Source organism: Molossus molossus, unplaced genomic scaffold (assembly GCF_014108415.1).
Source record: "Molossus molossus isolate mMolMol1 unplaced genomic scaffold, mMolMol1.p scaffold_m16_p_11, whole genome shotgun sequence".
Lineage (NCBI taxonomy): Eukaryota > Metazoa > Chordata > Mammalia > Chiroptera > Molossidae > Molossus > Molossus molossus.
This window is the reverse complement of record NW_023425346.1, coordinates 10478405-10505690: the sequence shown is the minus strand read 5'-3', so window position 1 is coordinate 10505690 and position 27286 is coordinate 10478405. Positions and strand designations below refer to the sequence as shown.

At 50.8% G+C, this 27286-nt stretch overlaps 1 protein-coding gene across 2 annotated transcripts in view; it reads left to right on the top strand.

Annotated features, from left to right (window-relative positions):
• Positions 1-1065: 1065 nt before the first annotated feature.
• The window catches only part of STEAP3 (STEAP3 metalloreductase), a 47936-nt gene continuing 21715 nt past the window's right edge, over positions 1066-27286 (top strand). Inside the window, exons 1-2 of one of the 2 annotated variants that reach the window (XM_036254829.1) lie at positions 1066-1164; positions 26054-26553. In XM_036254829.1, the coding sequence (XP_036110722.1) occupies positions 26062-26553 (492 nt within the window). In that variant the 5' untranslated portion in view covers positions 1066-1164; positions 26054-26061. Of the gene's footprint in view, positions 1165-25054; positions 25114-26053; positions 26554-27286 lie in introns of those variants that run through there. The other variant, XM_036254828.1, reaches the window with a different exon arrangement.

Sequence of the window (27286 nt, the reverse complement as noted above, 5' to 3'; positions counted from 1 at the left end):
GAGGATCCCAATGGGAGATCTGGGCCTTGGGGCAGAACACACAGCTGGGAAGGGAAGACATTTTAGACAGGAGAAAACCCACGGAGGTGAGAAAGCACAAGATGCTCATGGGTGGGTCTTGGGGGAGGGGTGAGAAGAGGATGCTCACAGCAGCATTCCCACCACAGGTCTGTCAGAACTCTGCCTCTCCATCCCACTGTGCTCTTGTTGTAGGCCCAGCCCCCTGCCTCTGGCCTCAGGGTTCAGATAACCATAGGGCTTATCTCTCCAGCACAGGTTGGCTTCCTGAAGCAATCCGAACCTCTAGCAATGGTTGGTGGACTGTGACTCAGCAATATTCCAGAAAAAGTCCCAGGGGTCAGACAACTCATTGGTGCCTTAACCATCAGAGCCCCCATGTCCTCACCTGTAGAGGGGGAGGAATAACTGCCAGTAGCACCCTGATGTGAGGTCTTAGTGAGATCTGGAAGCCATCTTTCTCAGGGGCAGGGTGGTGGTTTGGAGTCCTTGAAGCCCAGACCCTGAGGCAGCTCCACAGTCCCCAGCAGCTCTTGGAGGCCCAAGGACCTTGAAACCTGAGGACTATTAGGAAGGGTCAAAGGTCTGCCCTAGGGTGGGCAGGGGACAGAGATGTGACAGGACCACAAGGCCTGCATGCAGCCTTGTTGAGGGGCTTCTGCTGCCTGCTGCCATTGCAGAGAAGGAAGCATTTGGCTTCCATCTGTGCCTGCCACTTAAAGTGGCTATGAAATAGACATGGATTTGAGGTGTCCCTCAGAGTAGGGGAGTGGATCTCAGAAGTCACTCTGGCCTCCACGCCCTCCTTGTCCAGGTTACAGGCAGTTCCGGAGTTCTGCACACTTTAACCTGGGTTGGGATGGAGGGTGGTGCAGGTCAGGAAGCTGCAGGGCTGGCTCCGAATATTGGGCTGCGGAGCCCCAGCGGCGGAGGACCCTGCAGCTCCCAGATTGCCGCCCAGGGGGAGGTGGCCGAGCTGGATAAGCAGCAGCGGGCGGGCCGGCAGCCACTTCCCTCGGAGGGCCGGCTCCGCGGGCGGGCCGGCGGGCGGGGCGCGGGGGGAGGAGGAGGAGCCTGAGGGCCTGGCCACTGTCTCCGCCGCTGAACCTTCTGCCACCGCGGCTGCTCCGAGCGGCTGCCAGAGAGGTGAGTGACCCGTCCCCCAGATCGTCGCGGGGCTGTGCGCTGCGCCCAGTCCCGGAACCCGCGACCCGGCGCTGCCCCTTTGCCCCCTTGCGCTATCGTCTCGGAGGCCGGCAGCCGCCACAAGTACGCAGGCGACTGCAGCCGCCGGGACCCAGCCATGTGCACCCGGCGGCACAGCGCTCGCGTCCTGGGTCCCCGCTCCGCGCGCTCTCCTGGCTCCGAGACGCAAACCGCGTGCGCACCGAGGTGGGCAAGTCCGGCGCGCCCCGCTCCGGGAGCCGGGCTGGGGGAGCGGGGCTGGGAGCCAGCGGCGGGGCCCCCGCTGCAGCCCGCGTGCCTCCCGCGGGCCTGCCGAGCTCACTGGTCCCGTGTTCCCGGGAGGGCCGGGACCAGTGGGGTGGGTCTTCCTCGCCAGGTCTCTCAGCGGGTCGGCGGGGTCGGAAGCGCCCGACCTTGGCCAGGAAGAGGCTGGACTGACCGGTGCCGGCCCTGCCCGCGGAGCTCTTGACTAGCAAACTTGCTTCTCCTGCTCATTTCCCAGAAATTTGGCGTGGGCTGTCCGAACAGGTGTGGTTTGGAACTTTGGTCACCCTGAGTAAATGGAAGAAAAGGTACCCTAAGCTACTACAGGGGTGGGCAAAAGTAGGTTTACAGTTTTAATATCAATAATACAATAATTAATAAATAATAATACAAGAATAAACTCTGCTTTGGGTACTCAAAACCTACTTTTGCCCACCTCTATACGTTGTTCAGGGGCTGAGGCCCGATCGGCGCAGAAAATGAAGGCAGGTCCTGCGGGAGCCCTGGCAGAGGACACTGAGGGGCCTCTCAGGTGTCTAGGGCCACCTCCGAGACAGGCTCGGAAAGTGAGGTTCTCGAAATACCCCAGGGAAGTATTTCTGTCCATCAGCATGCCATGGTGATATAATTTATAGCAGACATTTCTTATGCATTTATCTGTGCAGACAGCTTGCTTTGCACACGGTATCCCAGTTAATCCTCAAGACAGGAAAAGTACCGTTATTATCAGTTAAAGATGGAAAAACGGAACCTCAAGAGAGCATGGGCATTTCACAAGGGTACACAGGTAACAGTTGTAAAAGAGGATTTCTACAGAGCCTGACTTGGGAGCCCAGACGAGCCTACTAGTGGGAAAGAGGCATGTTCTCAGGATTGTGGCAGCTCAAAGAAGTCAAGTGCTGGAGGCCAGATTATTCACTAGACCAAAGGGTGTCACCTGGGTGTGCCCCTCAGTCATCTGCATGATTGGTTAAAAATACAGATGCCTAGGTCCCACCCACAGCTGAGAGGATTCCCAGTCTGCAGCATGCACCTCCACCACCATACCCAGCCAAGATCCCCTGGGGGACTGGGACCTGTTTGCTCATCTCTTTGCCCATCTCCATCCCCAGCGGCCTGCAGAGGAGCATGTGCTTAATCAGTATCTGATGGATGAGTGACTTAGTGGGGCAGGGGGTGTGACTGGGGTAGAGGAGGTTTCCTAAAGGAGGCCTTAAATGGACAACTGGCCTCAGCTAGGCAACCTGGGAGGAAGGCCTGGAGTTGGCATGGGGTGACACTGGCCTCAGAGCCATCAGGGAGTTAGGGGGTTGGACAGCCAATCTCAAGCCTGCTGAGCTCCCCATGACCCAGCCTGGTCGCACTGAAACCACATCTCTCCAGCCTGGAGATGCCAAATGTGAATTCCCCTCCTGTTCATCTTTCCTGTCCTTGCCCCATTGCTCTTCCTTCTTGGACTTATCAGCGTATCGGGCAGGGCTCCAGGTAGTTAAAAAGTGCAAGTGAAAAACTAAAGTCCAAAGCTGCACACCTCGGTAGAACGATGAAGCGGCTGAACTGAGCTATTAGGGAAGGGCTCCTGGCTTTGGAATCAGGTGGACGACGCAAGTCTTACTCCCCACAGCTCTTTGCCATGTGATGACCTTGGCAGAGTCCTCAGCACGCTGAACTCGTTTCTTCATCTGTAAAACCTTGCTAAGGCCTTTGCACCTGGTATTCCTATAAATAGGGTACAGTAATGCCTGCCTAGGGGATTAATTAAGTGAAGGGCAGTGCTTTTAGGAACACAATAAATACCAGATCCCTCTGCCTTCCCTCGGGGACCTTCCAGGTTCATTGCTCTCCTAATCTGAACCCCTCAGTTCACTAGAGAAGGTAACTAAGGCCCAGAGAGTGGCCTCCATTTTTCCCTTCTCTGTTGCAGACCTGGCCTCAGGCCCAGCCTCAGGACTCTATGCTCAGTGTCTTGGCCTATGGCTCCCACACTGGGAGAAGCCTGTGCCTCCTGCTTCATAAAACCACCAGGCTGGGGTGATATTCAGGAAGGCTGGGGTAGGCTGGCAATGACATCCAGGCTCCCTGGGCCCCACCTGAGGCTGGATCCACCTTCCCCACCCCCCCACCCCCCCCATAAACAGTCCGGACTGTCTGAGCTGTGAGCTGTGTAAGTTCAGCACTCCGTGACGTTGCTTTCTCGCATCTGGACCAGAAATGGGCCTCTTAATTTAAAACAAAGAAGCTTGCCAGTTTAAGTAGTTTTTACAACCTAGGGCCAAGCTGGCTCTTTTCCTCCCTGTTGGGGTTGGAGGGATGAGTGCCTCTTTTTTTCAGTCACTCTACCCTCGCCATCCCATCCCATTCCAGGGGGCTATGGAGATGACAGAACGCGGAGAGGGTGAGGACAGGGCACTCTAAGTGGTTTTCAAAGGTTTGGCTACGGAAGTCACACTTCCTCCTTCAACTGGGCCCACTTGTTGGTCCAACCTGACCTCCTGCCGAACTCAGGCCTCTGCATGCCATGGGCATCACTTCCGTCACACCTGAAGTGATACTCGTCATCGTCACTGAACACTCAGCTTCCCGCGTGCCAGGCCCTGGGCCAAGTATGTTATATGTGTGAGCACATTTGAACCTTCGGCTCGTGAGACGTAGATTATGTTCTCCCAACCATTTAGCTTTCCTGAGAACACACTCCAATCCATTTTTTCGACCCCAAACTTGCATCTCCTAATCACTACCTATATATGCTTGTCCAAATTCTGCCTCATCATTTATTCATTCAACAAACATTTACTGAGCACCAACTTGGTGACAGGCACTCAAGACCTGGCTGAGTCCCACTTCGGGCAGGATGAGTGTTGTCATTTATAACCCTGTGAAAAACCCACACCCTCCACTTACTTCTGAATACCAGTGAGAGGACTCGGCGCCTCACTGCTGAGGGGAGTTGGATTCAAAACCAGAGACAGCGCTGCACTAGGCTGGAGGTATGGACCACGGCCTCTGGGGCTCCATCGGTGGGTGACTGCTAATTTATGTGAGACCACGAACTCCTGAATTGTCCCTTCAACCCAGGGCACATGTGACCCTCCACCTCAGGTGTGAAATACTGTCTCTGGACAATCACCTGATGCTCAGCTCTTCCCAATCAGTCTGTTCTTATAAATCACCATTGTCACCTGGCAGAACATGCAACAGGTGAGCACTGATTGTCCTGCAGTCACACAGTAGCTTTTTCTCTCCTCTGCTTCGAGAGCCAGGTGGGATTTAAACAAAGCACAGTTTTAAGCCTTCTGAGCTATCAGATTAGGAGATTTAACTAACAAAAAGAATAGCCCCAAGATTATAGAATCGGTCACAGGTAAATGTAATGTGGGGACTGGCGAGTGGGCCACTCAGTCTCTGTGTGACCAGTGTGCTTGCATCTGATGGAATGACCCTTTCTGTTACTCTAGCATCTGACATTTGTGGTGGCCGGCACCAGAGTGGGCCTTTTGGAGTCCGAGGGGCCTGTGCTGAGGCTTTCTGGATGACCCCCAGTTCATGGGTCAGTGGTAGTGCACTGGACACAGCGGGGTGGGGAGAGGGGTCGGTCACCCCATCAGCAAATCAACCACAGCCTGGGTGTGTGTGGGGTTGAGCCGTGCAGGTGAGCCCAGGCCCTTTGTGGCTGGTCCCTGGAGATGGCTCCAGACTGGGCAAAAACATGGTGGCAGCCAGCACCGGAAGGGAAGGAAAGGGGACAGTGCTGGGCCTGGGCAGCGAGGAGTGTGATGGGCGCTGCGGTGCTTCCACTGGGAAAGCCCTGCCCCTGGGCTTTGCGGATGGGAAGGCTGGAGGTCGGAAACCTGACCGTGCTTTGCTCTTGTGAGTTCGGGCATGGCTGCTCTGGGCTCTCCCATAGTCTTTCTACAGCTCTTCTTGAGCATTCTGATCTGGCGTGGCTGTCTGTGTTGAGGGGAACGGGGTCCCCAGGATTGGGGGAGCTCAGGGCACAGCTAAAGGCTCAGTGAGAAGCCCAGGGGACAGGGAATCACAGCCAACCAGGGCGGCTCCAGGAACCGTGGAGGTGCTCCTGGGGCTCCAGTCCGCGCACGTCTGAAGGCTTGCTTTCGGAAAGAAGTGTGGTTTCCTGCCAGGGCGGTTTCTAGAAGGGGGTCAGGCCACCCAGACGCTTTGGTGGGAACAGAGAGCGATCCCGGTGTTCACTGCCTGAGCCCCGTTGGCCCAACAGGCATCTGCCAACCTCCCGTGAGCAGAGCACGCTGTGCAGGACCGTAGATACACAGGTGCGGCGGGCACGCAGGTCCCTGCCCTCTGGCGAGGATGAGGGACAATACAAAACGCGACCAGGAGGCAGAGAAGAGTCCAAGCTCAGAGCAGAGCACAAGGAATGTGAAAGCGAGCAGTTCCCAGGTGTGGGTTGGGGTGTTCAAGTTCACGGTTTTAATCATCAGTACACAGAAGGAAAGGAACCTGCCCCAGGTCACGAGGCTGGTCCATGGCTGAACCTGAATTCATACGCAGGTCTGTCTAACTAGGTCCACCAAGGAGCACAGCTGCTCCTCCGCCTGCAGAGCAGGGAGTGCTGCTGGCTGTGGGGCTTTGGAGGCCGGGAAGCGCCTAAGTGCTCAGGGCTCAGGCTGGCTCTTGGGGGGGGAGATGGATGGCGGAGGATGCCAAGACCGCAGGCGGAGGTAACAGCTGGCAGAGGCGAGGGCGGCAGGGACTGGCAGGAGGGGAGTGGAAGGCGGCTGAGGAGGCGGCCGCGCCTGCTGCCCAGCGCTGGGCTCCGGCGACGTGTAGGAGTACCTCTGCCCACAGGACGTTTCTGTCTAGCAGGAGACACGACAGGGGCTGCAGCAGTCAGAGCACCCTGCGGGGCCTGTTCTGTTGTAACAGCAGAGGAAACCTGTCTGGAACTGTGGTGAATATTCTGGTTATCAAACGCCCAGGTTTACTCAGAGCTACCATTTTCCGAGATCACCAGTTTTCAAACAAGTTGAAAACAATCGAATATACTTGTCCTAAGACTGAACTTGGCATCATGTACATTAATGATACAGAAGCCTCTGTGGCCCCCAGTCAGCTGGGAGAGCCCTCAGCAGGAGGCAGGTGCCCGGCACGCTCCTTCCGTGCACCTGTCCATCTCTCTCCCCACCGTGGGCATTGACCAGCAAGGAAAGATGGCCAGGAAGCCTTTGTTGGCACAACATACAGAGAGAATTATCACTAAGCCTGTGACGGCCACAGTGATTGCAGTAAATTGCCACCACAGCATTGATAAATTGCCACTTTCTATAGCCATTGTGTTTGTTTGGCTTTGTATCCCAAAGTGTAACCACACCTTCTCGCTCGCTCTCTCTCTCTCTCTCAGACACACACACACACACACACACACACACACACACTGGTGAGGCAGTCTGCCCGGTGTGGGATGACAGTTATTTATTTTATGTGTCCTGGGTTCTGCTGGTTGTCCTACCTCAGTTCCTATGGCAAACAGACTTGCGTCTGAGCCATTATTGATCACCGGGGAGGTTTCTTCCCCAAACAGGAAGTGTCAAGCCAGAGCTGCTCTCACAGTGAACTCTGTAACCCATCATGTCACCACTCTGGGCCAGTCCTGTGGCCAGGAGCCGGAGGCAGGCTGAGGGACGGCCACCCCGCTGTCCAAGACCCTGGGAGGTCCGTGTCTTCCGAGGCTCAGCTGGAGTCCTCCCTTCAAAACAAAAGTCAGGCTGCCCACACATTGGAGGGCAACCTGGGCAAGAAGGTGGCCGGGATCACAGTATAGTGGTTGGGGACTGGTGCTCCAGATGTCGTGCCAGCCTGCTATTGGTGAGTGTGGTTAGGGACAGATCCCAGATGGGGTGTGCAGTCTCCTCCCGCCTGTCCACTGTACCCTGTCATCTCGGGGTCCCAAGGACCAGAGCTGCACAGCCTCTTTTAGGTGCCCGGCAGCACAGAGCGCAACATAATAAAGTTCTTGCCAAAATTAAACAGGAAATGTTATCATCTAAACGAAACCAGGAGCCTTGTCAAAGTAAAGGGTTCAGGATTTATCAGGCACGGTACCTTCAGTGAGCCGCGGCGTGTGGGGTCTGGCGTGTTAAAGAAGAAAGATGTTAATGGCATGATGCATTTCTGTGGAAGGCAGCCCACTGGGGCTGTAACGCTTATTTATTGGTGACCATTTCTGGGTTGCTTTATCACAGAACTGCCGTTGTAAGTAATCGAACCGGATTTTTCCAGAATGATTAGAAAATCTAGATGTTTGTAAAAAGCCCTATAAATTATTCATTCACTTCTATTTTGCAAAGCGGTAATAAACTTCCCTTTTCTGTCAGATCAAACTTGCACGTGTGCGTATTGTGTGGGGATTGGCTTATATGTGTGTGTTTGTGTGTGCCCAAGCTCTTTGTATTCTCGCTGTAGAAACTTCTTAGCCTTCCTTTTAGAAATATAATGATTTTTTTATGATGTCTAAATAACAATTCCAGGCAGTATTACAAGAAATATAACAGGAAAATGTTTGTGAGAGACCATCAGAAGGGGAACATGCCCACAGAGAAATAAAAATGCACCAATTAAGCCGTGTGTGGCTAAACCCAGCTTTTAAGCCCTGATTCGAGCCCAGCATCCTCTATCCTGTCTCCCCCTCTGGTCAGCTGTGGGGACAGGGTGGGGGGACTCAGGTGGAGCCCCCTTCTTGCCTCCTGGACCCCTCGCCTAAGAAGGAGGGAGGGGCTGGGCCCGTGCTGCCAGGGCTGGGAATGTAGGATAGAGGGCGTCCCGGATTCGCAGGAACAGCCTGAGAGTGAGAGGCCAGAAAGGATGGGTTTGGGCAGCTCAGCAAGGTGGAGGGACAGCTGCGAGGAAGGGAGCAGAGCGCCTGATCGCCCCCTGTGGACCAGGTGACTGGCTATGTATTACTCACGCCCCTGACAAAGAGCTGCCCCGCCCTCAGCACCCAGGAGGCAGCTTGAATGCCAGGACTGGATGGGACTAGGGCAAGAGCCAACTTTGGGGCCTTAAAGAAGTCCTAACTGGGCCTCAGTTTTCTCATCTGCAAAATGGAAGCAATGATAGCTTTCTGCACGTCACAGCCAGGTGTGTGGTGTGTAATTCCACCGTCAGGACTCTCCCTCACAGTGCCATGTCCTCTGTGGCTCCTGATTGTGCAAAGGTGCCACATGCCAGACTTGCTGGGTGCTGGGTGCGGCCTGCCCGCTGCCTCTCTGTAGGGGAAGATGGGCTTTCTGAGCCCGGGGAAGCCCAGGATTTCGTCATGGAACAGGGAACTAGGAGACTTCCCTGAAAGCGGCTTCTGTTTGCACAGCAAACGGCCCACTTTTTACTTAGATTGTTTATTTCAGATCCATGAAATGGGAAAGATTCACGGAAGCTGTTGGTCATTTTACCTGACTGAGAAATGCGAATTATTATATCGAACGGTATTAATGTTAATGTTAATGTTAACATTAACATGTGGGAAAGAGGTGATGGAGATTATGGGGGCAGGGACCCCACCGCCCCTTGGATCTCTAAGGGAAAGGGGACCGGAGAGAGGGGATTCATCCTGCCTTGAAGAGGAGATGGGGTGAGGGCTTCCCAGAGGTGGCCTTTCCACTGGACCTTGAATTTCATCCATTGGACGGAAGGGACTTTGTAGGCAAAACAATTAAATCTATGACCTTGCTAAATCTATGACCTTAGCAAGACTGGGTGTCGTGGCCCAAAGACCAGGCAGGGCACAGATGGGACAGGCCAAGAAGGCCATCTGCCAGTGGCCACAGCTAGGTGTCGCCTGTTCCTGGGTCCCCTGCCTAATGGAGACGGCAGATCTTCTGAATGACTGCTACTCCGTCTCAGCAGCCCACGGGCCCGGACACCATTGACCCAGCATCCCTGAAGCCTCCTTCCCTGGTACCCACACAGCAGGCCGTGCCTGGATGCCCCACAGGTGGTTGATTTTTCCACTCATGCAGATGGAGCTGCACGAGTCCATTGTGTCTATTTATTTGCAGCGTTCAAATATATCTGTCCATTATTAGTCTTCTGTGTTATTAAGTTGATCAAATAGGGAAGTGCCTGGCCAGGCCTAACAATATTGCCAGGCTACGGTAGTATTTGATCACCACTGGGTACAGCTGGGCCCAAACGAGGTCCTGGGAGAAAGGTCTGGACTCAGCACACTCTGCCCTCAGGCTCGGAATCTAGCAGTGAAGTCATTCAAGCCACAGACATTACTTGAGCACCACTTGGTGCCAGGCCCAGGTTATTCGCTAGACACATAGAAATGAGTACGAAGTGGCCTCTAGTTGGGTGGGGTGACAGACAAGTGAACCAGTGTGTGCAGAGTGAGCCCCGGAGTGCAAGGCCCAGGAGGAGCCTGGAGGTGCTCCCCGGCTGTCCGGACCAGCCTGTGAGCTCTCGGGGACTCCTACAGCAGTCGGAGCTGTGCGTGGGGCTGGCGCGTGGCAGAACTGGGAAGCAGTTGCATGATCCTCCCCACACAGCAGGGAGAGTGGAGGCTGACTTCCAGTGACTATGAGAGTCTAGAGGCCACCGCAGTGACTATGAGAGTCTAGAGGCCACCGAGGGTGAGGGGGGCCCTCCTCCCCCCTCAGAGGCTTCCTGGGAGAGGTAGCCCATCAGCTGGGCAAAGCAGGGGAAGCATGCACCACAAGCCCGGGGAATTGGACCACGTGAGGCAGCTAAGCTCCTTGGCAGAAGCCCCTGGAGCCTCCCCTGTGTGGCTTGGCTGCCTCACCCTCTTCCCCTGCACCCGTGCCTCCCCCGCCCAGGAGCAGGGCTTTCATCCTTGATTCTGCAAACCTACACCATGGCAAGGGAGGGGGTGTGGGGTGGGGTAGTCACAGTCCACAAAACCTATCTGGCCGTAGGTTTTGCAGCTCCAACTCTCCCTGGAAAACAGGAAGCCACCCAACCCCAGGCACCGAGGTTGCAGATTCAGCAGCTGCCACCTGCTAGCCTCCAGCCTGGCTGGATTAACCAGCTCTGAAGGAGTGGGGTGCCCCTACCCCACATGCCAGCTCTCTGACCTCACTGGCTCTCACAGCCCTGGGCATGCCATCAGTCAGGCACTTTAATCCTTGCTGCAGTGTGTCTCCAGCCTTCCCCCTAGGAGCCCTGAGAGGACAGGCCGTCATCTGGCCACCTGCACCGCCCTAGTGCCTTGCTCCATGCTGGATATACAGGGAACAAGGAATGAAGAAATGTTTCAGATGAGATTGTCAGGGCCAACTATTGCATAAAACTGCACAACTCCAGAGGGTACTGTTCACGTTGGATTACAGTGTAATGGCGCCCCCTAGGGTTGTGTAGCATGAGGACCATGGCCCCTAAACACCTTCACTGCCTCGAGCCCTGGCCTTGGTGCTGACCACTCGGCCTTCCTCCTTCCCCTTCCCACCCTGCCTGTGTGCTGGCAGTGGGTAGTAACAACCTGTTCCAGTGAGCAGTTCTTCCAGGCCCAGCCGTCAAATCATGGTAGTGAATCTGTCCTGGATGTAGGGAGGCATCTGAGTCCTTGGTCATCCAGGAAGCTCGGTCTGCAGTGCAGATCTCCCTAGTTGGGGTGTTGGGGGCTCCTGCATCACCAGGATCTGAGTGGTCTCCCCGTACCACTCCTCTGTTCTCCCTCAGGCTGCAGTGGGCCTGCTGACCCGTGCACAGGAGCGGAGGGGCCGTGGGAGCATCCCATGGTGTCTGGCGCATTGGCTCAGTGAACAAGGCTGCCAACGGCCCTGACTGCCTTCTCCTCACCAGAAAGACCCAGCTCTGGCCCTCCAGACCTAGAGGAGCAGAGGGAGAGAGCACTGATACCGGGGATCCTGGGGGTCAGAGAGGCCTCGGGAGGAGGTAGTCTGGGAGGGGCCTGAGTGTAAGAACCCAGGAAAAAAGTCGAATATGAAGTGGTTCTTGCAAGTGATTGGTTCATTTATTCACTCCATACAAACCTTCATTGAGCATCTACTGCAGTGGTTTTCCAAGTGTGATCCTGGGACCAGCAGCTTCAGAGACTGTGGGGATGGAGTCCCACAGCACATTTTAACACGCTTTCCAGGTGACTCCAGTGCAGCTCAGGCTGGACGTACTGTGTGCGGCGCTGGGCTGTGCTGGGCTTGCAGAAGTCAGTTCACCTGCAGTCCTCCCTGGTGGCGCTTGGAGTCCAGGGAGGAGGCAGACAGGAGAGAGAGATTCTGCTCTCAAAGGGTGTGGAGGCAGAGAGGCAGCTGGCATGGGTGTGATCAAGGAGTTGGGGATCCTGGCAACGAAGAGGGGCCTGGAAGCCCCATGGCATGAGGATCGTGCTTGGCAAGGAGCCGGATGTTGGGACTAGCAGCCCCTGGAGGGCTCACGGAGCCCATGGCCTAATCCCAAACCATCCTCTAACCGCTAGCTCCCCCCTGCCATTACCCCCACCTGTCCCACTGTCCCCCCTTCCCACTCCCTGAGCCCCAAACAGCAACAATCAGTTTCTTCCATTGTCTGGTGGGAAATGTGAGCGAACCTCCCGGCCATTATCTCAGCACACATTTTTAGAAAATTTTAGAGTAAGTTCTTCCATTCAGCATAGAACACCATGTATTGATTTGGGAGCATCTATTTCTGCTTTACGCAGACAAAAGGTTTTTAAAAATTATAGGCAGAGCGGAACAAAATGAAAGATGAGTGAATTTAATAGGCTCAGACTGGCACTCGGTTCACTGCCTAACCCTTACGAGAGCTCATTACAGTAACATCCCTCTCTGGTCCAGAGGAGGAAACAGACTCAGAGAGGTCAGGTGACTTGGTGAGGCCACCCAGCTAATAAGTGGCAGGGCTGACACATGGCCCCGCTGCCCTGAGCCTGTATCTTGCTGGCAGTTTCCAATGGCGACGACTTCTGAGGAGACCCGCTCGTCCCATGTTCGCCTGCGCCCACACCCTGGCTGCGCCGCGGGGAGCCCGGCTCACCCTCTGCCTAATCGAGCAGGGGATGAGTTGGTTGGGGCACGGGGAATGATTCGGACCTCAGGCCCACAGCTGGTTTCCAGATTTGCAGCTGTGTGCTCTGTAAACCCTCCGCCACTTGGGTCATCAGCAAAGGACACCCTCCCGCACCGTCTTCCCAGAACACACGTGCCTTGCTCACTGGCCCACCCCGGGTCTGGTAGGCTTGGCCTCAGACCTCGCGCCCTTCTCTGCCAGCCGTCCACACGGCGCGGGGATGGCTGGCTGGTGCGTGCGGCGAAGCACAGAGGAGCAGCTGTGAGCCAGAGCTGCAGGGCCCACGCAGAAGCCGGGCTGCTTGCCGTTGTACCAGCTCCCCACAAGAACAGTTAGCAGTACTGATTAGATAAGCCTCACTTCTGGAGGTCCTAGGCCTTAGGAGCCTCAGATATGTGAAAAACGACTGGGAACTAGAAGATTATAGACCACCGACGTGGGTGTCCAAACTCCATGCACTAAGCTCGCGAAGTCCTTGAGCTCTCTCGGAGCTGTGTGCTCTTACTTCACACACATTGACAGCAGGCTGTGGGCCTTAATTGTCTTTTTCATAACAACGTTATCGATTTATACTTCACATATCATATAATTCACCCACTTAAAGTATATAATCCAGTGGTTTTTAGTATATTTAAAGTTGTACAAACATCACCACAACCAATTTTAGAACATTTTCATCACTCTGAAAAAGAAACCCTGTACCAGGGGGCACTCACTCCCCATTTTCCCTGAACCCTCTCCCACCCCCGGTCCCTGGACACTACTAATCTGTCTCTATGGATTTGGCGAATTCTGGACATTCATACCGATGGAATCATACAATATGTGGTCTTTTGTGACTGGCTTTTTTTCACTTAACATTGTGTTTTCAAGGTTCATCCATGTTGTAACATGTATCAGTACTTCGTTTCTTTATATTGCTGAAAAATATTCCGTTGTATAGAATCGGGACCACATTCTGTTTATCCATTCATAAGCTGATGGACATCGGGTTGTTTCCACTTTTGGGGTATTAAGAATACGCTCCTAGCCCTGGCCAGTTTGGCTCAGCGGTTAGAGCGTCGGCCTGCGATCCGGAGAGACCCGGGTTCGGTTCCCGCTAAGGGCACGTACTTCAGTTGCAGTTTGTCCCCGGCCCTGGTTGGTCGTGCGGGTGGCAGCCACTCAATGTGTCCCTTCACGTCGATGTTTCTCTCTCTCTCTCTCTGTTCCTCTCTCTCCCTCCCACTCTACCTGAACAAAAATGGAAAAATGTCCTCGGGTGAGGATAAAAAAAAAAAAAGAATACGCTCCTAGGAACGTTGATGTACATGTTTTCGTGTGGACATGTGCTTTCATTTCCCTTGGATACATACCCAGGAGTGGAACTCTTGGGTCGCACAGAAGCCACATGAGCCCTTGAGGCCTTGCCAGACTCTTCTACAGTGACAGCACCACTGGACATTCCCACCGAGTGGGTGTGGGTTTCAATTGCCTGCATCCTCACCAACACTTGCTATGATTTCCCTTTTTGATTACAGCATCCCAGTGTGCGTGAAGGGGTATCTTATGGTTTTAATTTGCATTCCCCTGGGGCTAATGATGTGAGCGTTGTTTCATTTGCTTATTGACGATTTGTATGTCATCTTTGGAGAAATGTCTATTCAAGTCCTTTGCCCCTGTTTATATAGGTTATTTGTCTTTTTTAATATTTGCCTCTTTTTGCCCTGGCCGGTTTGGCTCAGCGGTTGGAGCGTTGGTCTGTGGTCCAGAGAGACCCGGGTTTGGTTCCCGCTAAGGGCACGTACCTCGGTTGCAGTTTGTCCCCGGCCCTGGTTGGTCGTGCGGGTGGCAGCCACTCGATGTGTCCCTTCACATCGATGTTTCTCTCTCTCTCTCTCTTCCTCTCTCTCCCTCCTGCTCTATCTGAACAAAAAATGGAAAAATGTCCTCGGGTGAGGATAAAAAAAAAAAAAAAAAATATTTGCCTCTTTTTAAAAAAATATTTATTCATTGATCTTAGAGAGAAAGAGAAACATTGATTTGTTGTTCCACCCGTCCATGCATCCACTGGTTGATTTCTGTATGTGCCCTGACCGGAGACGGAACCTGCAACCTTGGTTGTATGGGGACAACGTTCCAACCAACTGAGCCAGGGCTGTCTTTCTAATATTTACTTGTAAGACTTCTTTATATATTTAGAAACAAGTCCCTTGTCAGATGCATGATTTGCCAGATTTCTCTCCCATTCTGTGGGTTGTCTTTTCGCTTTCTCGGTGGTGTGTTGTCTGTGTTCTTGTTCACAGGAAATTAGCAGGACCTGGGGGGGGGGGGCCCTTAAGGGGCAATCAGGCTTGGTGATGGATGGAGACTTGCCTTGGGGTGGTGAACACATAAGCAGTGTACAGATGATGCGTTATAGCATTGTGCACCTGAAACCTGCATAATTTTGTTAAAAATTTATTGGTCACCCCAATAAATTGAATAAAAAGAAAAAAAAAAGGCAAGCAGGCAGACAGACAGTGGTGATAAATGTTCTGGCAACAAAATGTTCTGTTTAAACCTATAAACAGTTTCAGTAAAAGCAGAAGACAAGACCCAAGAACATCTCCTCTTGCAGCTTGGGTGATCCCTGGGTTGTGAGTGAGGATCTGACTCTGGAAATATCCCCTGCATTTTGAAAGGATTTCTGTCCCCAAGGATAGAAGAGTAGGTTTTGAAGCTGTAAGTTCCAGGGATCTGTGCCTTCAGTCAGAAATATGCATGGAGCCCCTATCATGTGCCAGGACGGTGCTGGGTGCCAGAGGGACAGCATGGAACAAACACGGTGACCTCTGCCCTCCCAAAGGTGACAGGAGGGTGGGAAGGTGGATGAGCACAGGAGCCACCAGGCAAGGACTTCAGAGAAGTCTCCAGCCACAGAGCAATGCCCCAGGTGTGTACAGCCCTCAGCTACGCTGTGCCCATTGAGGGCAGCTGGGCAGCTATTGGCATTCTTATTTTACAGATGAGGAAACTGAGGCTGGACAGCGGATAGGACTTGTGGTGTCTCCAGATGAGGAAATCATCTGGATAGAACCAGAGTTTCAGCTCTCGGATTACTCCTTCCAACTCTGCCGTCCTAGGCTCAAAAACAGTGCTGTGCAGGAATCTGTGTTTTCATTTATGACTTGCTAAGTCCCTGGTGCTGGCTGTGGGCACACACCAGTTGGCCCCGGGACTCAAGTGTTTGGTGGTGGGTCCTTGCACACTGTCGTATGCAGCCGATGGGCCCCTCTTTCTGGAATGCTTTTTTCTGGTTCATTCTTTCATCCTTCAAGGCTCAGCTCAGGCCCAGCCCGCCAAGGCGCCCCCAATCGGCCCTTCGAAGTCAGGGCCCTCTTCACAGGAGACCGTGTTCTGTTTCCGCCACAGCCTGGCACTCTGGGCACAGGGCTGCAGTGTGAGTGTGGCGCCCCAGGATGAAGAAAATTTAGAACTTCTATTTGCATTTAAATTTTAGTCTTATCCCTTTACATTTTATTTGTTTGTATATGATGTATTCTGTATATAATACTATAGTGCACAAATTATAAATTTTAAATATATTTAACTTAAAAATAAATGTACCAACAATAGGAATGTATCCCCAAATTGTACATTACTACCAGATAAAATTTAACAATTAAGTTTGAAGAGAACTGTGGGCCGCATGAGAACAAGAACTATGACCTCTCCTAGTCCCTGAGGCCAGCCTGGGCCAGAAACATTAGCTTCAGCTAATCAGCCTCCGCCTATGAGGGGGTGGAAGGCACCCCACTTGGCCTGCAGGCCATCTCTCCATCTAGCTGCAGTGTGTCACAGCCAGCCACCTGCCGTCCCCACCACATCCGACCCATGGCGACCCCTTGGCGACTGCTGCCTGCCCCAGCCACTTCAGTCTGAGGGTTGCCTGCTGCCCGAGCAGAAGAGGCTGCAGGGCTGTCCATGTCGGCACTGCCCACCGTTAGTGGCCTTCCTGAGAGCTGGCAGGAGCAGGCAGGAGCAGGCAGGCCTGCCCGTGGGCCAGGCGTGGCTCCCAGCCCCAAACAGCCCATGTCAGGGCTCTGCCAGGAAGTGGGAGGGGATCTGTGAGCCTGGGCGGAGACCCAGAGGGCCCAGGACCTGCGGTTGGTGCCCGCTCCGTTGGTGCCAGCTCCTACGTGCCTGCCTCTTGGTGGTGTTTTTGCTGAAAGCTTGGGAGGGGGTGGGGGAGGTCTGTGTGTGGGCCGCAGGCCTCAGCCCACCCAGCAGCAATTCGATCCTTCCCTTCTGCCTCCCCAGGTCTGTAAATAGAACAACCAGAGAGCCAGGGCCAAGCCAGGATTAGTCTACACCAGCAGCAGGCTTTGATCTGGGCTCTGGGAGGGCAAAAGAATTCTGAGACGCGACCACTGCCGGTGAAGCCCCTCAGAGAACCGCACGCTCACGCATGCGCCAGTCAGCTCGTGCACAGGCCTAGCCGTTCCATCCTCACAGCAGCCCTTGTGGAAACGCAGTTAGTGTCCACATTCCACAGTGAGGGGACTAAGGCCGAACGGCACCCAGCTAGCGAGGGAGGGCGTGGCTATGATTGACTTTGGCACTTGGCCCAACACAGCTACTCCTGTGTCAGAACCACAGAGGAGCCGTCACCACCTGGCTGGTGCCTGTCCTAAGGACTGGATTTTGATGGCAAGAAGCAGAGTAGAGGTGCTTTATGTCTCATGTCCATCCATCGTGCGCAGGCCCCTGAGGATCAGAAGTCTGGCGCTTTTCATAGATCCCAAAACCGCCAGGGTGGGTGGGGATTGGAGAGGATCTGATATTCGGGAAACCACCCAGAGAGGCTCAGTGATGCTCTCGTGTCTCCGAGCCAGTTTAGGGCAAAGCTGGGATCAGTCCCAGTCCCCCCGGCCCCTGCCCATGGCTCCCCTCTGTGTAGCTACTTCCATCTCATCTCCCCAAAAGGGAGATAACAGAAAGCAATCCTAAAAGCTCTGACGACTGTGACAGGACAATTTCCCAGGCGGCAGCAGCAGTTCCTATTTGTGAGATGCCCATGATGTGCCTTTTTCTGGACAACGGCCATCCAGTCCGCACAAGACCTCCATGAAATAGGTACCATTATCATCCCCCACTTAAAGAGGAGGAAACTGAGGCTCAGGAGGCTGAGGAATTTGCTCCAGGTGACAGAGGGTGAGCGGGGTTGTTCAGTTGGTATTGAGCTACACTTGCAGATGCAGGGAGGCCTTCTGACTCTTCAGCGCACAGGCTAGGAGCTGTGGTCCGTGGGTGTGGGGTGGGGGGAGCTGGGCACCCAGTTTAATGTTGCCTGGGCCAAGAGCCAGGCTCTGGAGCCGGTCTGCCTGGGTTCTAATATTTAGAAACAAGTCCCCTGGCAGGTTCTGAGCCTGAGCCTCGAGAGCCAGCTCCAGCTAGACTTCCCTCACTCAGCACTCGGAGCCTGCGTCTCATTGTCTTTTTCCCTTTTGGTGGGTTGGGTTTTGCTTTGAGTCCACAACATTGGGGTTCCCCGGGGACCAGCAGAAGCCATGTGTGCCACGAAGCCCCCTGGCTTCCCCTCCAAGTGTCTGCCTCCTGGGCGATAGCCGCAGCGTGCTGGGTGGCTCCTGGCTCCGCCCTGGGCTGCCCTGTGTCCAGGTCTGGAGGGCGCATCTCATCTCAGCATTTACACACACCCCACTGAAAACCAGACTGAACAGTCCGGATGGGAATGCGTCTAACCCATCCGTGCTCTCAGAGTGTCACACGGTAGTTACTCAGGACCCGGAAGGCAGGAGGAAAAAGCAAGCAAAGACGGAGGGGAGGCTTCTGTCCAGGAGGGGACCTTCTTGGGCTCCTCCACATTGCTAGCAAGCATGGGGAAGACTGTCAGAAAGCCTCAGTGTGGTTGCTTTCCTTCTCCATAAGGTCAAAGCCCGGCCCAGGGCCAGCGTCTCCAGGTGGCAGAGCCAGCGACTCGGAAAGGGACCGTCGTATCTATTCCAGCCCTGACTGACCTCAGGGAACGCTGGGGTTCTGGGGAGGCAGCCTTGCCATTCACCTTGGCCCAAACTCCCTGAGCTGGCCTGGGAGCCTGAGGCTGCCTGCACTGCCCCCTTCCCACCCTCGGTTATGCCACGCCCCTTCCCACCCTCGGTTATGCCACGCCCCTTCCCACCCTCGGTTATGCCACGCCCCTCTCCCCATGGCTGAAGAGCTGCCGCCAGGGTCTTCTGCATCCTCCTTGGCCTGGCCCTGCTGTCTAGCACCGCCCTAAGTGCTTTGCAAATACTGATTTTATTTATTCCTACAGTCTCCCCATAAGGAAGGTACTATTGAGACAGGCCAGTAAGCCAGGACAAGTGGAATAGGGAAACTGAGACAGAACCGAACAAACTGATAGCAATTTACAGCAGATACAAAAGGTCACTTCCCTAGAAATAGCATCAAGGCCTCAGTTGTATTTTAGCTCCCGAGCCTGAAAAGCAGCAAAACCAGGTGGGCGACGCCAGGATCAGCTGCAGTGACTAAGGACCCCCTGCCCTGACACTGACCAGTCAGTGAGGACTGACCCTGAAGGAGCACACCTAGGAAACTGATGAATATCCTGCTGAAACCCTCCCCTGAGACCTCCCCTAAGATGTCCCCCTGCAAGAGAGAAATAAGAGCCGCAAGACAAAGAGCCAGGGCGTTCCCCAGGAGCATGCCCATGCTCCCCCATATTCCTTCCCCCACAGACATGCATCTCCTAGACTCTAAGGGACCCCACGAGGCCTGCGACCAGGGCAGCAATGGGCAGTGGCAGTTCATCCCAGGCAAACCCCCTGAGCCTGTCCCCAAGCCCCCCTTTTCTCTGACTTCTTAGTGAACCAAGCAAACCTGCCTAGGCTCATTTTCCCAGCCCTTCCTTGTATCACTGTCCCAGATTTAATAAATGTCCTCTGAAAATTACCTGGACTTGAGTTGTGAAACTTTTTCTGCACAAAGTCAAGAACCCACACACTACCAGCTCAGCCCAAAGCAGACCCGCTCAGGGCCAGGTCCCCTTTCCTGTAACACCATGATAGTCTTCTTTTCATAGCTGGGGAAACTGTGGCACTGACAAGCCCAAGGTCATATAGCCAGCAGGTGGCAGCCAGAATTAGAACCCAGGCAGACCGGCTCCAGAGCCTGGCTCTTGGCCCAGGCAACATTAAACTGGGTGCCCAGCCCCTTCCCCCACACAGACACCCATGGACCACAGCTCCTAGCCTGTGCGCTGAAGAGTCCGAAGGCCTCCCTGCATCTGCAAGGGTAGCTCAATACCAACTGAACAACCCCGCTCACCCTCTGTCACCTGGAGCAAATTCCTCAGCCTCCTGAGCCTCAGTTTCCTCCTCTTTAAGTGGGGGATGATAATGGTACCTATTTCATGGAGGTCTTGTGCGGACTGGATGGCCATCACCCAAAGAAAGGCACATCATGGGCATCTCACAAATAGGAGCTGCTGCTGCTGCCTGGTAAAGTGTCCTGTCACAGTCGTCAAAGCTTTTAGGATTGCTTGTCTGTTACCTCTGAGCAGAGGCTGGTTTCCATTCACAGGTGGGATGCACAGAGAGGCACAGGGGTTGTCCAAGGACACAGCTGGTCCATGGCAGAGCCTGCCGAAGCCTCCTGGTCTCCCTGATCTCCTTTGCGTCAGACCCTGTAATCCCCACCCACTTCTCCTGGTGTTGGTGGGCCCCAGGTGACTGCTGTGGGAAGTGGGAAGAGGCAGACATCTGTGCAGGGGGTTAAAAGCTGTCCCGGCTGTGGCTCTGGTTCCAGACTGAGGTTCTTAACCCTTCTATGCCCAGGACCCCTGTGGACCCACAGGCTGGGGAAGCCCCTGGATTTCTGCTCAGAACAGTGCATAAAATAAAATGGCATAAAATAAAATGGCATAGAGTTAAAAAGGAATCCAATTCTATTGAAACATAGCTTCTAAGTAGTTTAAAAATAAATGATGTGCTGTAATAACATACATGCTTCTTTATTAGTATATTAAATAACAAGATCTAGTGGCTGGTCAAATACATCTACTGTGATTTTGTTTTATTTATTTATTCATTCATTTATTTTACACAGAGAGGGAGAGAGAGAAACATCAGTCGGCTGCCTCCTGCCTGACCAGGAATTGAACCAGCAACCTCCTGGTGCACAGGCTGATGCCCAGCTCACTGAACCACACTGGCCAGGGCTTGTTTTATTTTTTAATCTCTCCCACCTTTAAGGAGGTATGATTGACAAATAAAAATTGTTTATATTTAAGGTATACAGTGTGATGTTTTGATATACACATACACTGTGAAATAATTACCACAGTCAAACTAATAACAGTCATTACCTCACATAGTTCCCACAAGCTCCTGTGCCTCCTAGAGATTGCTCTTTGGAAATTTCGAGTGTGCAGTACAGAGTTATTCACGACGGTCACCGTGCTGTACATTGAATGTCCAGAACTTACTCATCTTGTAAGGGAAAGTTTGTGCCCTTTGACCATAGCTCCCAGTTCCGCCACCCCTCAGCCCCTGGTGACCTTTCTATCCTCTGCTTCTGTGACTTTGACTTTCTTAGATTCCACATATAAGTGAGATCGTGTAACACATGTCTTCCTGTGTTTGGCTTATTTCACACAGTACGGTGTCCCACAGGCTTTCCTTCTCTTTTGAGGTTGAATAATATTCCACTTATATACATACCACATTTTCTCTATCTGTTCATCCAGCAACAGACACTCAAATTGTTCCCATATCTTGGCTGCTGTGAACAATGTTGAATGAAAATAGGGTGCACGATTCTCTTCAAGACAGCGGTTTTATTTTTTTTGGATAAATACACAGAAGAGGGATTACTGGATCACATGATAGCTCTCGGTTTAATTTTTTGAGGATCCTCTATACTGTTTTCCATATTGGCTGTACTAATTTACATTCCTTCCAAGAGTATCTTTGCCAACATTTATTATCTTTTGACTTTTTGATAATAATTATCCTAACAGGTATGAAGTGTTATGTATTATAGTTTGGATTTACATTTCCCTAGTGATTAGTGATGTTGAGCATCTTTTCATGTACCTATTAGCCATTTGTATTTCTTCTTTGGAAAAAAAAGTCTGTTCGGATCCTTTGCCCATCTATGTCTTTTTTACTATTAATTTGTATGAGTTTCTTGTATTTTTTGGGTATTATCAAATATATAGAGCTAGATAGATCAGATATATACTGATCAGATAAATGGTTTACAAATATTTTTTCCCATTCCACAGGTTCTCTTTTTATTTTATTGATTGTTTCCTTTGCTATGCAAAGACTTTTTATGTTGATGTAGTCCCACTTGTTTATTTTTGCTTTTGTTGACTGTGCTTTTGGTGTCAAATCCAAAAAAATTCATTATCAAGACCAAGGTCAAGAATCTTTTTTCTGTTTTCTTCTAGGAGCTATATAATTTCAGGTCTTATATTTAAGTCTTTAATCCATTTTGAGTTTGTTTTTGTGTATGGTGTAAAATAAAGATTCAATTTTATTCTTTTGCATGAGATATGCATTTTCCTCAACACCATTTATTAAAGAGACTGTCATTTTCCATTGTGTATTCTTGGCACCTTTGTCAAAGATCAGTTGACCTTATATATGTGTCTTTATTTCTGGGCTCTCTGTTCTGTTCCATTAATCTACGTGTCTGTTTTTATGCCAGTGCCATACTATTTTGATTACTATTGCTTTGTAGTATAGTTTGAAATCAAGAAGTGTGATGCCTCCAGCTTTGTTCTTATTCAAGATTGCTTTAGCTATTTGTGGTTTTTTTAGGATTATTTTCTCTATGTTTGTGAAAAATATCACTGGACTTTTGATAGAGGTTGCTTTGAATTTGTAGATCACTTTGGGTAGTATGGACATTATAATGATATTCTTGTGATCCATGAACATGGGTATATTTCCACTTATTTCTTTTCTCTTTCATTTTCTTTCATCACTGTTTCATAGTTTTCAGTGGACAGAGCTTTCACCTCCTTGGTTAAATGTATTCCAAAGTATTTAAAAAATATTTTTGATAGTATTGTGAATGAGACTTTTTTTTTTTTTTTGGTACGTGCCCCTAGCGGGAACCGAACATGGGACTCTCTCTCTCTCTCTCTCTGGTCCATAAGCCAATGCTCCAACCGCTGAGCCAAACCAGCCAGGGCTGAATGAGATTTCTTAAAATTTCTTTTTCAGATAGTTCATTAGTGTCTAGAACTACAACTGATTTTTGTATATTGATTTTTTTTTCTTTACTGATTTGAGAGAGAGGGAGAGCGAGATAGAAACATTGATGAGAGAGAACATCAATTGTCACCTCCTGCATACCCCCCCCCACTGGAGACTTGGCTCACAAATTGAGCATATGCCCTGACTGGGAATCGAACCACCAACCTCTTGGTGTATGGGTCGACGCTCAATCACTGAACCACACCAGCTGGGCTGTATATTGATTTTTGTATCCTGTAACTGTACTGAATTAGTTTCTTAGTTTTAACAAATTTTTGGTGGAGTCTTTAGGGTTTTCAATACATAGGATTATGCCATCTGTGTATAATAGTGACAATTTTACTTCTTTTCCAATTTGAATGCCTTTTATTTCTTTTTCTTGTCTGATTTTTTTGGCTAGTACTTCTGGTAATGTGTTGAATAGAAGTGACAAGAGTGGGCATCCTTGTCTTATTCCTGATCTTAAAGCACCAGTTCTCAACCTGTGGGTCGCGGCCCCTTTGGGGGTCAAACAACCCTTTCTCAGGGATTGCCTAAAGACCATTGAAAAACATGTATTTCCTATGGCAATTCATAACAGTAGCAAAATTACAGTTATGAAGTAGCAATGAAAATAATTTTATGGTTGGGGGTCACCACAACATGAGGAACTGTATTAAAGGGTCGCGGTATTAGGAAGGTTGAGAACCACTTTTCACCATTGAGCATGGTGTGAGGTGTGGACTTGTCATGTATGGCTTCTATTATGTTAAAGTACATTCCTTTTATACCTATTTTTTTTGAGAGTGGTTTTTTTGTTTTTGTTTTTTTATCATGAAGCGTGTTCAGTTTTGTCAAATGCTGTTTTCTGCACCTATTGAGATGGTCCTATGATTTATATCCCTAGTTCTTTTAATATGGTATACCATATTTATTGGTTTGCATATGTTGAAACATCCTTGCATGCCAGGGATAAACCCCACTTGATCATGGTGTAAGATTCTTTTAATGTGCTGTCAAATTCTGTTTTCTAGTATTTTTACATCTATGTTTATCAGGGATATTATTCTATAATTTTCTTTACTTGCAGTGTCCTTATTTTTGGTATCAAGGTAGTGCTGGCCTCATAAAATGAGCTTGGAAGTGTTCTCTCTTGTTCAGTTTTTGGGAGAGTTGGGGAAGGACTGGCATTAATTCTTCTTTAAATGTTTTGTAGAATTCACCAGTAAGCCATCCAGTCCTGGGCTTTTTCTTTGTTGGGATATTTTAAGTTATTGATTCAATATCCTTACTCATTTTTAGCCTGTCAGATTTTCTATTTCTTCATGATCTTGTCTTGGTAGATTATAGGTTTTTTAGGAATGTATCCATTTCTTCTGGGTTATCCAATTTGTTGGCATATGATTGTTTATATTAGTCTCTTACAGTCCTTTGTATTTCTTTACTATCAGTTGTAATTTCTTCTCTCTCATTTTTAAATTTTATTTATTTTCCCTTCTTTTTAGTCTCACTAAAGATTTGTCAATTTTGTTTATCTTTTTTTTATTAAAAAAAAAAAAAAAAGCATGTCTTAGTTTTGTTGACATTTTTTCTATTGTTTTTCTAGCCTACATTTTATTTATTTCCACTCTGATTTTTTTTTTTTTTTATCCTCACCTGAGGACATTTTTGCATTTATCTTCAGATAGAGCGGGAGGGAGAGAGGGAGGAAGAGAAAGAGAGAAACATGTGAGAGAGACACATCGACTGGTTGCCACCCACATGACGCCAACCAGGGCCGGGGACAACTGCAACCAAGGTACGTGCCCCTAGGGGGAACCAAATCTGGGTCTTTCTGGTCCATGGGCTGACGCTCTAACTGCTGAGCCAAACCAGTCAGGGCTCCATGCTGATCTTTTTATTTCCATTTCTTTCTTTTGCTTAACTTTGGACATAGTTTGTTGTTCTTTTTCTAATTCCTTGAGGTATAAAGTTAGGTTGTTTGATATCTTTGTTTTTCTTAATGTAGGCTCTAAACTATAAATATCCCTCTTAGAACTGCTTTTGCTGCATCATATAAGTTTTGGTTTCCATTTTCATTTGTTTCAAAATATTTTTTTTCCCTTTTTTTCTTCTTTGACTCATTGGTTGTTCAGGGGTGTGTTGTTTAATTTCCACATATTTGTAAGGTTTCCAGTTTTCTTCCTATTAATGACTTCTAGTTTCATACTGTTGTGGTCAGAAAATCATATCAAATCTTGATATGATTTCAACCTTCTTAAATTTGTTAAGATTTGCTTTATGACCTAATATATGATCTATCCTAGAGAATGTTCCATGTACCCATGAGGAGGCTACAGGGCTGTCAGTGTTTTTATACTGATTTTCTGTCCGATGATCTATCTGCTGTTGAAAATAGGTATTCACATCCCCTACTGTTACTGTATTGCTGTCTAGTTCTCCCTTCAGATCTGCTAATATTTGCTAATATTTAGGTGCTCCTATTTGCAATGATTCTGAATTAGTGATGAGTTTAAGCAGTGTTTGGAAAACTCTTTCACAACTAAATCTGTGCTATCACATTGGTCAGTGTGGGTAACAAACTCACTATGAATACTACTGTGGTTTGTTGCTTACATTCATGCATAAAGGAAATAGCTAATTTCAGTTAAAATTTGATGACAATTAAAATATAATTTTTCCAGTACGTTTACTATAAACTCCTGGTTCAAGTCCAGGGTTTCCTCCATGTCCACTCATACCTCCGGCTCAGTGACGGAGGTCCCAGGGCACCCAGCCAATCTCAGGAGCCCATTCGATGCCATGACCCAGCCCTACCTTGCCCTCAGAGAGTGGGATTCCAGTATTTATTCATTAATTCAGCAAATGCTGAGCACTGGCCCTGTGAGAAACGGCAAGAACCTAAGTCAAATAAGACGAGGTCCTTGCCTTCAAGCTGCTCACCCTCTACCCAAAGAAGAGCATCACAGCTACCGCTCCCAAATGCCAACCGAAAACCAGCAGTGCTGAGGTTGGGGTTGGTCACTATGAATAGTAACAATGTCACCACGTGGTCCTTTTGGAAATAAGCATAGCATTGCATAGCATGATATTGGCAATTCCCTCCTCCTCAGCACTCTCTCTCTTGCAAATTTGTCACAAAGAAATAACTTAGCACGAAGGACAAGGGGTGGAAGGCAGAGGTCCTTCCCCCTCCTGTTCCTGAATGTGTGCCCCCTCAGGAAGGGGCTGGGTCTCATTCAGCTTGTCCCTCCATGCTGGCACGTGTCAGGTGAATGTGTGATAGGAAGGGCAGTCCAGGAGCCCTCCATTGACCAGGTTGCTGTTTTCTCTTCCAGCCACTAAAATGTCAGGAGAGATGGACAAGCCGCTGATCAGCCGACGCCTGGTGGACAGTGACGGCAGCCTTGCCGAGGCCTCCAGTGAGGCCCCCAGAGTGGGCATCCTGGGCACTGGGGACTTTGCCCGCTCCCTGGCCACACGCCTGGTGGGCTCTGGCTTCAACGTGGTGGTGGGAAGCCGCAACCCCAAACGCGTGGTTGGGCTCTTCCCCTCCGCAGCACAGGTGACTTTCCAGGCGGAGGCGGTGAGCTCGCCTGAGGTCATCTTCGTGGCCGTGTTCCGGGAGCACTACTCCTCGCTGTGTGGCCTCAGCAGCCAGCTCTCCGGCAAGATCCTGGTGGATGTGAGCAACCCCACGGAGCAGGAGCACCTCCAGCACCGAGAGTCCAACGCCGAGTACCTGGCCTCCCTTTTCCCCACCTGCACAGTGGTCAAGGCCTTCAATGTCATCTCTGCCTGGACGCTGCAGGCTGGACCAAGGGACGGGAACAGGCAGGTAGGTGCTGGGGAAATAACAACCGTCATAACAATAAATATAAACGGCTAGCTTTCCCTGGGGCCCTCAGCAGACCAGGCTCTTTGTGCTCATTGCCTCGGCTCATCTCACATCACTGCGAAGTTCCACTTTAAGGAGGAGGAAACTGAGGCTCAGAGACATTGCTGAGCTTATGCCAAATCCAACAGTGGATGAGCTGGAATTTGAACCCAGCTCCTACGAATCTTAAATTCATATTATTTTCTATGGTAACTTGATTACCCAGGGAGGGGGGGGAAGGTTGATGGCTTTCTTTTATGTTTAGAGTCAAGAAGGGAGAAACTTTGCTTTTAGAATTGGACTCAGGAGAAGGAAAGTAACACACTTATTCGCCAAGTCCTGAGGAAGTGTGTATGTCCCAAATTTGTATCCATTTATTCCAAGAGCTTCCAAGAACTGAGTGGATTTCTCAAAACAGTCAAGAGCAGGTTTTTCTAAGGGTGGGAAATGGCTCCAGAGAATGGCCAGAGCTGGGTACCGTTCCTAGCAGGGGGAGCTCCTACCAAGAAAAGGTGGTCGTTAATACCAACAGCCAAGCATTTTTATGGAGGAAGGAGCCGGGATCCACATGTGTGTGAGAACTTCCGCCCCTGGGCGCAGCCTGATGCCTCCTCGCATCGCTCCGGGCCAGGCTGTGGGAGAGCACACGGGCCAGGCCGTCCCTGTCCGCAGGGCCTGTCCGCGGCGGGCTCCC